Source organism: Danio rerio, chromosome 15, assembly GCF_052040795.2.
Source record: "Danio rerio strain M-AB ecotype USA chromosome 15, GRCz13ab, whole genome shotgun sequence".
NCBI classification, from domain to species: domain Eukaryota; kingdom Metazoa; phylum Chordata; class Actinopteri; order Cypriniformes; family Danionidae; genus Danio; species Danio rerio.
Genome location: NC_141035.1, coordinates 38,140,958 through 38,154,650, shown reverse-complemented (window position 1 = coordinate 38,154,650; position 13,693 = coordinate 38,140,958). Strand labels below are relative to the sequence as shown.

At 34.6% G+C, this 13,693-nt stretch overlaps 1 protein-coding gene across 2 annotated transcripts in view; it reads right to left on the bottom strand.

Annotated features, from left to right (window-relative positions):
* The window catches only part of egfem1 (EGF-like and EMI domain containing 1), a 119,410-nt gene that overhangs the window by 71,431 nt on the left and 34,286 nt on the right, over nt 1-13,693 (bottom strand). For both annotated transcript variants that reach the window (XM_087283185.1, NM_001080189.1), the window contains 4 exon segments: nt 12,829-12,951; nt 8,151-8,273; nt 1,323-1,448; nt 1,121-1,243 (listed from right to left, as the gene is read on the bottom strand). In XM_087283185.1, coding sequence (XP_087139311.1) covers nt 1,121-1,243; nt 1,323-1,448; nt 8,151-8,273; nt 12,829-12,951 — 495 coding nt within the window.

Below are 13,693 nucleotides of genomic sequence, written 5' to 3'. Positions count from 1 at the left end.
TAAAAAATTAAATTAAAAAAACAATATAAAACAAATTTATAATAAATACAATTATAATAAATAAAATTAATTACTAATAATACATAAAATCACACTTATAATAATAAAAAAATACTAATAATAATTTAAAAAATGAAACGAACTAAAATTAAATAACACAAACTAAAATTACAGAAATAGTAAAAACTGTATGACTAACTAATACTAACTAATAATGGTGCGGTAGCACTTCAGGATGTCCCAAGTATGAATCCCAGCTCAAGGACATTTTCTGACCTCTCTCCCACTTCGCTTCCTGTAAAACTATTGTCCTATATAATTAAGGCAAAAAGGCCAAAAAAAAGTTTTAATTAAATTAAAATAAATTAAATAAAAAAATTAATTAATCAAATAAAATGAGAATTAATATAAAATAATAAATAAAATATTAATAAAAAATGAGTAATAATTAAATGAATAAATAAATAAATAACAAAAATATATAAAATAAGACACAAAACATAAAAAACATAAAAAGAAAATGATAAATCAATAAATAAAATAAATACTACCATTAAATAAAAATATACTTAGAATAATAATAATAAGAAGAAGAAGAAGAAGAAGAAGAAGAAGAAGAAGAATTAAATAAAATGAAAAAAAAAATTCTCACCCCACCCCAAACCCTTAAACAATGCTTTATAAAATTAAATACAAGTAAATTATTTACAAAATCTAAACTAAACAAAACAGATCAATCAAAATTAAACAAAAGTAAGCCAAAGTACTATAAAAAAATTACGCAAAAAAAAAAAAAAATAGTGAGTACAAGATAAATTAAATTAAAATAAATTAATCCAAACTAAACTAAAATAATACAATAACAAACACACTAAACTGAATTCCGATAAACAGAAGTATAACATAAGTATAAATGTTCATTCTTCTTGTGTAAATTAATATTTATTTAATATACATTTTGGTGGAATAAAACTACATTATATGTACTGAAAACAAATGTTTGATATTGGCTAATTATTCTAAAGGTGTAGTATTTGGGTCTAGCACTGGACCATCAAATGAACACTATTTATTTACCTTTAAATCTATCTATTTGATAATCCGTGTAATGCTCACAAACCTTCACATCTCCTGAGGTCATTTGCCAATGTGAATCCTGTTCTGCAGCTGCACTGAACCAGTCCATTCACATCAGTGCAGATTTGAGAACATCCGCCGTTATGATCTTTACAGGGGTCCTTCACTGAGGAGAACACAGGATACACCCTCATAAACATCACAACGGGACGTTAGTCAAAGATGGCGCATGCATGTCGACTCACGTTCACAGTGCTTTCCGTCTCTCTTGAGCTGGTAGTTGCTTCGACATTCACACTTGTACTGTTCGTTTCCCAAATCCACACACTTGTGTTCACATCCGCCATTCTTCACTGAGCAAGAGTTCACCGCTGGAAATAGTCACATACACTTAAAATGAATTTTATGATCATGAAAAAAATCTATATGGTACCATCTGAGTGTTGGGTTTATGGAGTACAATGGGAAAAAAAAAAAAACATTTTCAGTCTTTCTTGCCTAATTGAATTCTTTTTTAATAATTTTGACCAGTTTTACACCACCTGAAATAACGCTTCAGTGTGTGAAAATTATTTAAAAATAAAATTATACATATGATAATGATAAAGATATACAAAGTAAGATAAACCAAGAAAAAACTTGTTTTATATTATAATATAAGAAGTAAACTTAATAAAAATACAATAGAAATTTTTACTTCAGAGCTTAGTGTTTAATTCCATGTGTCAGTTGCTTTTCTAAGTGAAAACTAAGAGAGAAAAAAACTTGGAAGTCTGTAAACAGTTCTGAAACGATCTGGCTACCAATCCTTATCTCCTGATACACCAGAAAAACAATGTAACGAATACATGAGAAATCACCAACAAATTGTTATATAATGGCATTACTTACCCTTGTAATGGGGAGCTCAGATGTTCCAATTAGACATGAATTAAGACAAACTTTTGTTCTGAAGAAAAATAAATTCTCATTCCTACTCTCTCTAATACAGTGTTGCAATAAAGGATGAGGAAATATACCACAAATTCAGTTCAAATAATCAAAGAGTCTTGCAAACATGGTTCATGTCCATTACTTGAATGACACAGATGGCGTTGTAGGCTATTTTATAAAAGCATATGCTGCTCAAGGTTTATAACAGAAGATGGCGCCCTAGGCTATTTCATAAAAGCAGATGACCCTCTAGGATAGTTTTCGAACACCAAATGGTGCTCTGGGCTAATTTTTAACAACATGTGGCACTCTAGGCTAGTTTTTAACAACAGATGGCGCTCTAGGCTATTCCATAAAAGCAGATGGCGCTCTAGGCTAGTTTTTTAACACCAAATGGTGCTCTGGGTTAATTTGCAACAGCAGGTGGCGCTCTAGGCTAGTTTGTAACAGCAGGTGGCGGTCTAGGCTATTTCATAAAAGCAGGTGGCGCTCTAGGCAAGTTTTTAACAGCAGATGGCGCTCTAGGCTTTTCAGAAAAGCAGATGGCGCTCTAGGCTAGTATTTTAACACCAAATAATGCTCTGGACCAGTTTGTAACAGCAGGTGGCGCTCTAGGCTAGTTTTTAACAGCAGATGGTGCTCTAGGCTATTTCATAAAAGCAGATGGCGCTCTAGGCTAGTTTTTTAACACCAAATGGTGCTCTGGGCTAGTTTGTAACAGCTGGTGGCGCTCTATGCTAGTTTTTAACAACAGATGGCGCTCTAGGCTATTCCATAAAAGCAGATGGTGCTCTAGGCTAGTTTTTTAACACCAAATGGTGCTCTGGGTTAATTTGCAACAGCAGGTGGCACTCTAGGCTAGTTTGTAACAGCAGGTGGCGGTCTAGGCTATTTCTTAAAAGCAGGTGGCGCTCTAGGCAAGTTTTTAACAGCAGATGGCGCTCTAGGCTTTTCAGAAAAGCAGATGGCGCTCTAGGCTAGTATTTTAACACCAAATAATGCTCTGTACCAGTTTGTAACAGCAGGTGGCGCTCTAGGCTACTTTTTAACAGCAGATGGGGCTCTAGGCTATTTCATAAAAGCAGATGGCGCTCTAGGCTAGTTTTTTAACACCAAATGGTGCTCTGGGCTGGTTTGTAACAGCTGGTGGTGCTCTATGCTAGTTTTTAACAGTAGATGGCGATCTAAACTATTTAATATAAGCACATGGTGCTCTAGGTTAGTTTTTAACAGTAGATGGTGCTCTAGGCTGTTTTTACAGCAGATGGCATTCTATGCTAGTTTTTAAGAGCACGCTATAGGTTAGCTTTAACATCAAATGGCGCTCTCTGCTACTTTTTAACAGCAGGTGGCGCTCTAGGGTAGTTTTTAACAGCAAATGGTGCTCTAGGGTAGTTTTTAACATCAGGTGGCACTAGGGTAGTTTTAACATCAGGTGGAGCTCGAGGCTAGTTTTTAACACAGTAGATGGCATTCTAGGGCTAGTTTTTAACAGCAGGGGTGCTCTAGGCTAGTTTTTACCAGCAGGTGGCGTTTTAGACTAATTTATAAAAGCGGGTGACATTCTAGGCTATTTTATAAAAGCAGGTGGTGCTGTAGACTAGTTTATTAAAGTAGGTGGCGTTCTAGGCTTTTTTTTTAACAACAGATAACGCTCTGGGTTAATTTTCAACACCAGATGGGCTCTAGGCTAGTTTTAACAGTAGATGGCAATCTAGGTTAGTTTTTAACATCAGATGGCGCTCTAGGCTAGTTATTAGCAGCACATGGCTCTCTAGAATAGTTTTTTAACTGTACATGGCACTCTAGACTAGTTCCTAACAGCACTTGGTGCTCTAGGCTAGTTTTTAACAGCAGATGGTGTTGTAGTGTTGTTTATGTTTCATAAAAGCAGGTGACACTCTAGGCTAGTTTTTAACAGTAGATGGTGCTCGAGGCAAATTTTTAACTTCAGATGGGCTCTATGCTAGTTTTAAACAGCAGATGAGGCTAGTCTATGCAAATTTTAAGCGCAAGATGGGCTCTAGGTTATTTTATAAAAGCAGATGGTGCTCTAGGCCTTTTTTTACGGCAGCCGGCGTTCTAGCCTATTTCATAAAAGCAGACGGCCCTCTAGACTAGATTTTAATCATACACTTAGATGTGCACATGGAAGAGCACTTGTGCATTTAGCTGGGTCATGTAAGTGGGCTTTTATATCATAAGATAAATGTAAACACAGCTCACTATGAAAAATCTCGTAGAGTATGATTTTACATGTTAACCCGGTTAACTACGGGTTGTTTCAATAAACTGATTTCTAAGTTGTCAGTGCATTGGTGTGCATGTAAACGTGCTCTCTGACTGATGATGTTTCCATGTTGTGTCTAAGCTGGCAGATTTATGTCTTAGGGGACAGGTCTCCCCGTGATGACCTCGCCAGGCCTGTCACAAAATGATGGCACACACAGACTCCGGTAAAACAGGAGAAAGGCTGTTTTAGGGTGATGAGATCAGCAGAAGCAGAGCTCAGCTTGCTGTGTTAGCACTGTTTGTTGAGCGAGCAGAATGAAGGGAGTTTCAGGCACCCTGCTGTTGCTCTTCATCCCAGAATGCCTTATTACAGGTGGTGCACAGATGTCAACAAAGACAGAAGGTGCATCCCAAATCACATGTCCATGCACAAAAAGGAAAATTCTGGGCCGAAATTAAAACACTGCAGACAAACACATGTAAATATACAACAAATGAGTTATTATGGTTTGCCTTAATATGGTGAATGTGTGACAATTTTGATCTCAATTCCTTTTTTCTTTAAATGTTTATTTTGTCTTATTTTAAATTGATATTTTTTAAATAATTTAAATAATTTCTTTACAATTCAAGTAATAAAAGACAAAAAAAAGTGATGCACCAAAATGAAAACTCTGGGCCGAAACAACAAACTGTAGATGCACTTGGCCAAGAAATGAAACCAAAGATTCTTTGTAATAATTATTTATTATTTTATTAAATAAAATTGTTATTTTATAAGACTTTTAACTTTAACTCAATAACTTAAATTACGCAGAATTGACAAAAAAACACACAAAAAAAGCACAGTTTTTATGGCTGGAGAGAGAGTGGAAGTGTGCTAAACATTGGTGGCTAGTAGGGATGTAACGGTATCAGAATTTCATGGTACGGTAATACCTCGGTATGAATGTCACGGTACGGTATTTATTGAATCATTTACAGGAAAAAACAAAACTTATGAAAATACTCCAAAAAAGTGCCAAAAGTGTCAATGACATACAAATTAGCCATCTATCTGTAAGCTTTGAAACAGGAACTTCAATTTTAATAACAAAAAAATATTAAACCATGTAAAAAAAATAAAGTTTCAATTTAGTATTGTTGAAAACTCATCACATTCAACATTTAATCACTCACTCACTTAGATAGAGATGGGTTTAAAGGAAAATTATCATATAAATATAATCTGGTAAAAGCTGGTATCTCTGGGCATTTACAATGTCCCCTGCAACAGAAAAAAAACCCTCTCATTTGGGACTGAGGTTTCTGGGACAAGAGAGATATGACTTGGCCCAGGTTGACAGCAGTGGGTAACGTTGTGCATTGTCTTTCCCCCACTTGAGAGGACAAACCATGTGTAAGATAGAGGTCTCATGTCTGCATCAATCTGAACAGTGTGCTGACAACACCGCTATTCAGTACGCGCGCGACAACACAGCTGATAAGAACTCGCGCGACAACACAGCTGATTAGAACTCGCGCGACAACACAGCTGATAAGAACTCGCGCGACAACACCGCTATTCAGTACGCGCGCGGCGACAACACCCGCTTTAGAGTTTTCCAGCTCTTTTCATCCCCGCTTCTAGCAGCACACTCCATTTCCGCATTACTGGATCTGTAGCGACAACAGACCGCAAGGGATGATGGTCAAGCATGGGCTGATGGGAATTGTAGTTTTCGCTACCTCCCGTTCGCTTCATTCGCCTGAGCAAATTTTCTCAGAAGACCTATAGTTTTACCGAGTCATGCGACTTCGGTAATATCGAAAAAAAATAATATTGCAGTATGACGGTATTTACAATACCGTTACATCCCTAGTGGCTAGTGTAACTTTTTTGGATCATATTTTTGACTATTTTTCAAAATTTTCCCATTTTTTTCCAGTCAATTTGCTCAGTAGTTCATGGTGATGTACAGTGGTCCCTCGTTATTTGCAGGAGTTCTAAAAATTACCCGCAATAGGTAAAATCTGTGAAGTAGTCAACTTTTTATTCATTCATTTTCTTTTTGGCTTAGTCCCTTTATTAATTCGGGGTTGCCACAGCGGAATGAACCGCCATAATCAACTTTTATTTTTTACAATGACTATAGATTTTTTAAGGTTGTAAACCCCAGTTTTCTACACTACACAGTTTTTTCAGACAGGCATTAACATTCTTCCTGCAGTCACTGATCCACAAAGCTAAAGCAGACTCCATCTGCTGCGTTCACATAAGACGCGGAATGTGTGTCAAGTGTGAGTGATTTACACGTTAAGTCAATGCAAACGCACGAATAGACATCCTGCGGCGTGATACGCGCGAATGACGCGAATTGCGCGAATGGCATGATACGCGCGAATGGTGCGGCACAAATTGAGCTTTTTGGATGCACCTCTGAAACAATCTAGTGGACTCAGACACTGCCCTAAACGTATCGACGCTGTTTTTCAGCCTTCATAAAGCACATAAACAGTTATTTTCTCAATAAAATCCATGTTAGCCATTTAGCTGTGAAGCTAGAGTCTCTAGGCAGACAGAAGCCCTGCCCATCACGCAAATCCGCGTCTGTTCGGAAATGAATTTAAAGCGCGAATGAAGCGGATTTGACGCGCAAATGAACCGAGTAAACTCAAATGTTCACGCAGCTATTTACGCCCGAATAGCGTGATTTATCTGTGCGTTCCGCGTCTGATGTGAACTCAGCATTATGATGCTCTTGTTGTGGAAAGTTACAACCCTTTGTTAAAAACGTATTGCTGCTGTCGTCCTCATGTTATTCACCTTTTTATTTATGTAACAAACTGAAGATTTATTTATTCTGTAATAGCGCCCTACAGCCACGTAATTTCTACCTTTAGCAACTTTTGTGCAATGGTTAGCATCTTAGCATCTCTCTGCATTGTAGGTGCAACTGCATGTGCCTTTGATGATAATTGTTTAACATTGTGGTGTTTTTTGGGAAAAATCTTGCAAACATGCAGTCAGGGGTGCTTTCAAGGGCCCACACATTTTGGGGGCCCCCGGAGACATTTTCAAGGACCCAACCCCTCCCCCCCCTCTCCACTTTCGTCTGCCCTGCAGCTTCAATCACCCCCTCGCCCCATCGCTCTTCACTTTCTTCCGCAAAACAGAAAAGAAAAGAAACAGAGATAAAAGCAATGCAAAATCAAGGTAAAACTATGTGATCACTGTGCACTTTTAGGTTTGCTTTATTGTAAAGGTTTAAGATTCGCTGGTATAGGTGAACTGTGCTACAACCCTCATCTTCTGGTGGATATGTACACTGAAAAAAAATTATTCGTTGTTATTTACGTGCCAAGCTGCATGCCAAATAATGCCTTATAACACTGTAAAATCTAAAATATGTTTCTCTGATTATATGTCATTACACGTTTCAGAGGAGAAATCCACTAGAGGGCGCTCTACATTTTTGTGAATATGAAATACATAGTGTAAATATTGTTGTACATTTCACATACACACTTAACTTCTATACTGAGCTTGGATTTACAAATTTTTTTAAGTAAGTAGTTGCAAACAGTTTATATGGGCTGAATTTGAACAAACAAATTAAGTTGAACGTTACTAAATTTAATCTTAAATTCAACCCTTATAAATTGTGTCCAACCACTTACCAAAAAAAAAAATAGTAAATCCAATTTCAGTGTACAAGAAGAGTGTATGTGAAAACATTTACCCTAAGTACTGAATTTCAGTTTCAGAAAAATGCAGAGAGCGCCCTCTAGTGGATTTGTTATCTGAAACGTGCAATGAAATATAACCAGAAAAACATGTTTTCTGTTTCACAGTAAAACAGGGAGTTATTTGGGACACAATTAGAGAAAGACGTGTTGTTTGTGAGCATATGTCATGAAGATCTTACCTATGCATGTGCGAGCATCAGCATGTATGCGGAAACCCTCACTGCACTCACAGTGATAGGAACCAAGTGTGTTCACACAAGTCTGCTGGCAGCCGCCATTCATCTCCTCACACTCATCTATATCTGTGAAGACAACATGCAGACACACACATATGTAAATAATACACATCAAATGAGTTATGCTCTGCCTTCACATTGTGAAAGAATATGTGACAATTTTGATCTGAATCCTTTCTTTCTTTTAATGTTTATTTTGTCTTACTTTAAAATGGTGAAACTGATTATTATTTAAATCTGCTTATTCAAATAATTACTTTATAATTCAAGTATTGAAGGCCAAAAATAGTGATGCACCGATATGGAAATTTATATTGATACTGAATACATGTTGATACCTAACCCTAACCGATAACTCTTTATTTTTGAAAGCCAATAACTGATATCTAGGTTATTAAATACAAACTTTTCACAAAATCATTTCATATGACATTCTTTCATTTATGATGTACTCCACTTTTATGTTGAAGACCCTCATGCTGCTGACAGTAATAATTAAATGAATTAATTTAATCAAATTTAGGCAGCACTGTGGCGCAGTGGGTAGCATAAACGCCTCACAGCAAGAAGGTCGCTGGTTCGAGCCCCAGCTGGGTTAGTTGGCATTTCTGTGTGGAGTTTGCAGCATGTTCTCCCTGAGTTTGCGTAGGTTTCCTCTGGGTGCTCTGGTTCCCCCTACAAGTCCAAACACATCCAGTACAGGTGAATTGGGTAAGCTAAATTGTCCGTATTGTACGTGTGTGAATGAGTGTGAATGGATGTTTCCCAGTGATGGGTTGCAGCTGGAAGGGCATCCGCTGCGTAAAACATGCTGGATAAATTGGTGGTTCATTCCACTGTGGCGACCCCAGATTAACAACTGAACTAAGCTGAAAAGAAAATGAATGAATGAATATTCAATTTAATTAGTTCATAAGTTATCCATTGTAATATTTCAGCTTAATTTTCTTATCAAGACAATCATTATAACACTAAAAATATGCATTTATCAGTCAATACCGATATGATCACCGATATATAACTCGCAAACCACTGTGTTGTTGAGATTTAGCCAATTTTATGACTTCAGTCAAACAAAATATTTGTATCGAGTGAATGGGTTAAAGCTTATTATCTTAGAGAAATGACTCTATTAGAAAAGTATGTAATTTTGAATCACAATAATTTGGCACAATAGTTTGTCAATTTATAACAATAATTTGATACAATGTCTGGATTGGTGTTTTAAATTACAGTAAAAAAAATCCTGGTAATAAACTACCAGGAATACTGTTATAGTTATAAAATATATTGTTAAATACAGTTGAAATCAGAATTATTCAAAAAAAAAATATATATATATATATATATATATATATATATATATATATATATATATATATATATATATATATATATATATATATATATATATATATATATATATATATTTTTTTTTTTTTTTTTTTTTTTTTTTTTTTTTTTTTTAAGATTACCCAAATTATGTTTTACAGAGCAAGGTAATTTTTACGTTATGTCTGATAATATTTTTTTCTTCTGCAGAAAGTGTTTTGTTTTATTTAAGGTCAATATTATTAGCCCTTTTAAGCTATTTTTTTTTTCGACTGTCTACAGAACAAACTATAATTATACAGTAACTTGCCTAATTACCCTAACCTGCCTAGTTATCCTAATTAACCTAGTTAAGCCTTTCAATTTCAGCTGTATAGCTGAAGCTGTATAGAAGTGTCTTCATGACAAAGATTAAATAAATCAGTTATTAGAAATGAGTTATTAAAACTATTATGATTAGAAATGTGTTGACAAAATATTCTCTCAGAAATTGAGGGGAAAAAAATAAACGGGGCTAATGATTCAGCGGGGCTAATAATTCAGGGGGTTTAATAATTCTGACTTCAAATGTACTCATATTGTTTCAAACTACTAAAATGTCATTAAAAGTCACTGTTAAACTGCAGAGTTGAATTTTTAACATCAAGTCAACAGAGCAGATATCAAAGTCATTTAATGCAATTCATAAATGAAAATTAAGAGAAATTTATATATATATATATATATATATATATATATATATATATATATATATATATATATATATATATATATATATATATATATATATATAATATATATATATTATTTATTTATTTTTTAAGAATCTGTTTTCATATAGCCGAAACAAATAGTCCAAACAAGTCTTGATTGACCCAGTTCATACGTTTAAGAATGGTTGAGGACTTCACCGACCAGCACAAAAACACTCTCAGCAAAAAACCTTTTATTATCATTATCAAAAGGAAGGTTAGAGGTGATTCAGATATCACAAAGATGTCCAGAAAGCACAAAAGTACCAGAGTAGTTTTTGGTATTTTGCTATAGTGCAGGCAAAAAGTTCAGCATGAAACATTGTCATGTTCAGTGCATTAAAGTTTTACCATAAATAGTAAATGTCAAACTGTCACTATGAAAAATGTGCTTGTATAGTGGACATTACTGGTGACCAACCATGTTTCACGCCGTCCTTTTCTTGATCACTTAAACATATGTTTGCATTGAGAAGCTTATTTGTGGACATAAAAGAAGTCTAAAAAGAAAAGAGCACATTAAAAATAACATGATTAATTGGATTGACATCAATTTATTTAACAAGTGATTGCAATCAACTCACATGAGCTGACTTTAAAGAAAGTAAGTTGAACATACAAAATTTTATTTGTTTGTTTAAATTCAGCCCATATAAATTGTTTGCAATTACTTACCTTAAAAAAAGGATAAATCAAATGAGTCACCGTGTACTGTTGACATGTGTCTGTAGTGGACATAAGTTCATTCATCATCACATCTTTAGCTTAAATTCCTGTTCTAAAATGTCTGATTCATAATTCACAGACAAATCCATGTTTTTCATACATGAGTTTGTGTTCGTGAAATGTAAGAAAGAAATGTTTACAAAATCAACATTGCATACGTCACAGTCATGATATACTGCTGGAAGCTCTTGTAAATGTTCAAAAAGGCCATTTGCAATTTCCTCAGTGCTGCATGGGTTTTGTCAGACTATTTGGGTTAAGTGCTTTAACACACCGCCTGCCTCATGACTAGATTATTGAATGTGGTTCCTTGCCGCAAATTAACCCTTCTGACCCTAACAAATTCACTTACAGCTGTCCAGACTATTTCCCACAAATCTACAGCGGTTTAAAAAAAAGTCAATGTTGCAAGAGTGACACTGTGATGCCGTTTACAATAAATGACTGGATAATGAATGAAATCCTCCTAAAAAGAAATCTTTTTCATTTAAACTGTTTACACTTCCACATAGTTGTTTGCTTGAATGTTACAGTTGAAGTCAAAATGATTCGCCCTCCTGTGAATTTGTTTTTCAAATATTTCTCAAATTTTGTTTAACAGAGCAAGACATTTTTCACAGTATTTCCTTTAATATTTATTCTTCTGGAGAAAGTCTTTTATTTCGGCTAGAATAAAAGCAGTTTTACATTTTTTAAACACCATTTTAAGGTCAAAATTATTAGACCCGATAAGCAATATTTTTTTCAATGTGATGATGTTTAAAAGCAAAGACATTTTTCACTGTATTTCCGATAATATTTTTTCTTCTGGAGAAAGTCTTATTTGTTTTATTTCGGCTAAAATAAAAGCAGCTTTTAATTATTTTAAAATATATATTTTAAGGTCAATAATATTAGCCGAAAGAGAGGTGGAGGTAAGACTTGTGATTTTTAATCTTTGGGTAATTGTCAAATGTAGAAAACTTTTAATGTCAACTTTTAGAGTTTTATTGTATTGATGTACACCTGATTAATGATAATAGTTGATACACTTTATCTCTGTAGAGTGAGGTCGGAAATGGGAAGAATGTTTATTGTCATTGCTGTGAAGATTATAAGTTATTGTGTGATTAATGAATAATAATATGAGAGTGACGGTTTAACTAATTGCACATTGTGATGGACTCTGGAATAAAAGGGTGGAGTTAGAGAATTGTGTCACACACTGAGGAAGGCTTTGTGCCGAAATGTCTGTTTGTCTGTTATCACCCGTAAAATGTAAGAAAAAGAAAAAAAAAAAACAGTACGAAGCAATTAAGTGCGAATCATTACCTTCTTTTGAACAATAATATTAGCCCCCTTAAGCATTTTTTTTCTTGATTGTACACAGAGCAAATCATCATTATACAAAGACTTGCCTGTTTATCTTAGGTTCCCAAATAACCTAATTAAGCCTTTAAATGTCACTTTAAGCTGAATACTAGTATCTTGAAAAATATGTAGTCAAATATTATTTGCTGTCATCATGGCAAAGATAAATTAAATCAGTTATTAGAAATGAGTTATTAAAATTATTATGTTTAGAAATGACTTCAACTGTATTTGTCCATGCTAATAAATATAAATAAATTACTGGCAACAATGCAGTATTAACTTTAGAGTCTACCTAACATGAAAAGTACTTATAAGCCATTTTAATCTTGTTTGATGTTGATGAATTCATTATTAGCGTTTAAACTCCTTATAAAAGTGATTTTTGCATAATAGGCCCCTATTTTAAACTTGACTTCAAAAACATATTATTAACAGAAAAAATGCAAGTTTTTACCTACCTTGGCAAGATTTCCCATCATCTCTGAGTTTACTGCCGCCAGGACATTTGCAGAAATAGCTGCCGATAGAGTTACAACATGTGCCTTCACAACCTCCATTACTGACCGCACACTCATTTATGTCTGAGAAAGAAAGAAAAACAGTGAGCATCAAATATGTGTTTTATTGTGCAATGAGTTGTTCAATATGATATACAGTTGAAGTCTTTGATTTTTCTTTCTTTTTTAAATATTTCCCAAATGATGTTTAACGGAGCAAATAAATTTTCACAGTTCTGGAAAACACCCATACACTCTCACATTCACACATACACTACGGCCTATACGCATGTCATTGGACTGTGGGGGCAGCCGGAGCACCCAAAGAAAACCCATGACAATACGGGGAGAACATGCAAACTTCACACAGAAATGCCAACTGGCCCAGCCGGCACTCAAACCAGCAAGCTTCTTGGTGTGTTAACCCAATAAAGGTTAAGAATAACCCAACAATGCAACAATTTTTTATTTCAACTGGTTGAGTTATTGATAAATGACCCAATAAAGGTTGAAAATAACTCAACAAAGCACCAAATATGTAATCCAACTGGTTGAGTTATTAATAAATAACCCAAAAAAGGTTAAAAACAACCCAACAAAGCTTTAAATATTTTAACTCAACGATTGGGTTAAATAAATAACTCAAAGTTGTTTAGAGTGTGGCTATTTCCCCCTGATAATGACTTTTCTGTCCATCTGGTCAATCTGTCTTTTCTTATCCATCTACTTCCTCTTTACATTTTGAATGTTTTCCCCTCTCTGCATGCTGTTTGGATCTGTAAAAGACTTTCTGCAATAATATTTCCTGTCTGGTGTCTTTACATAG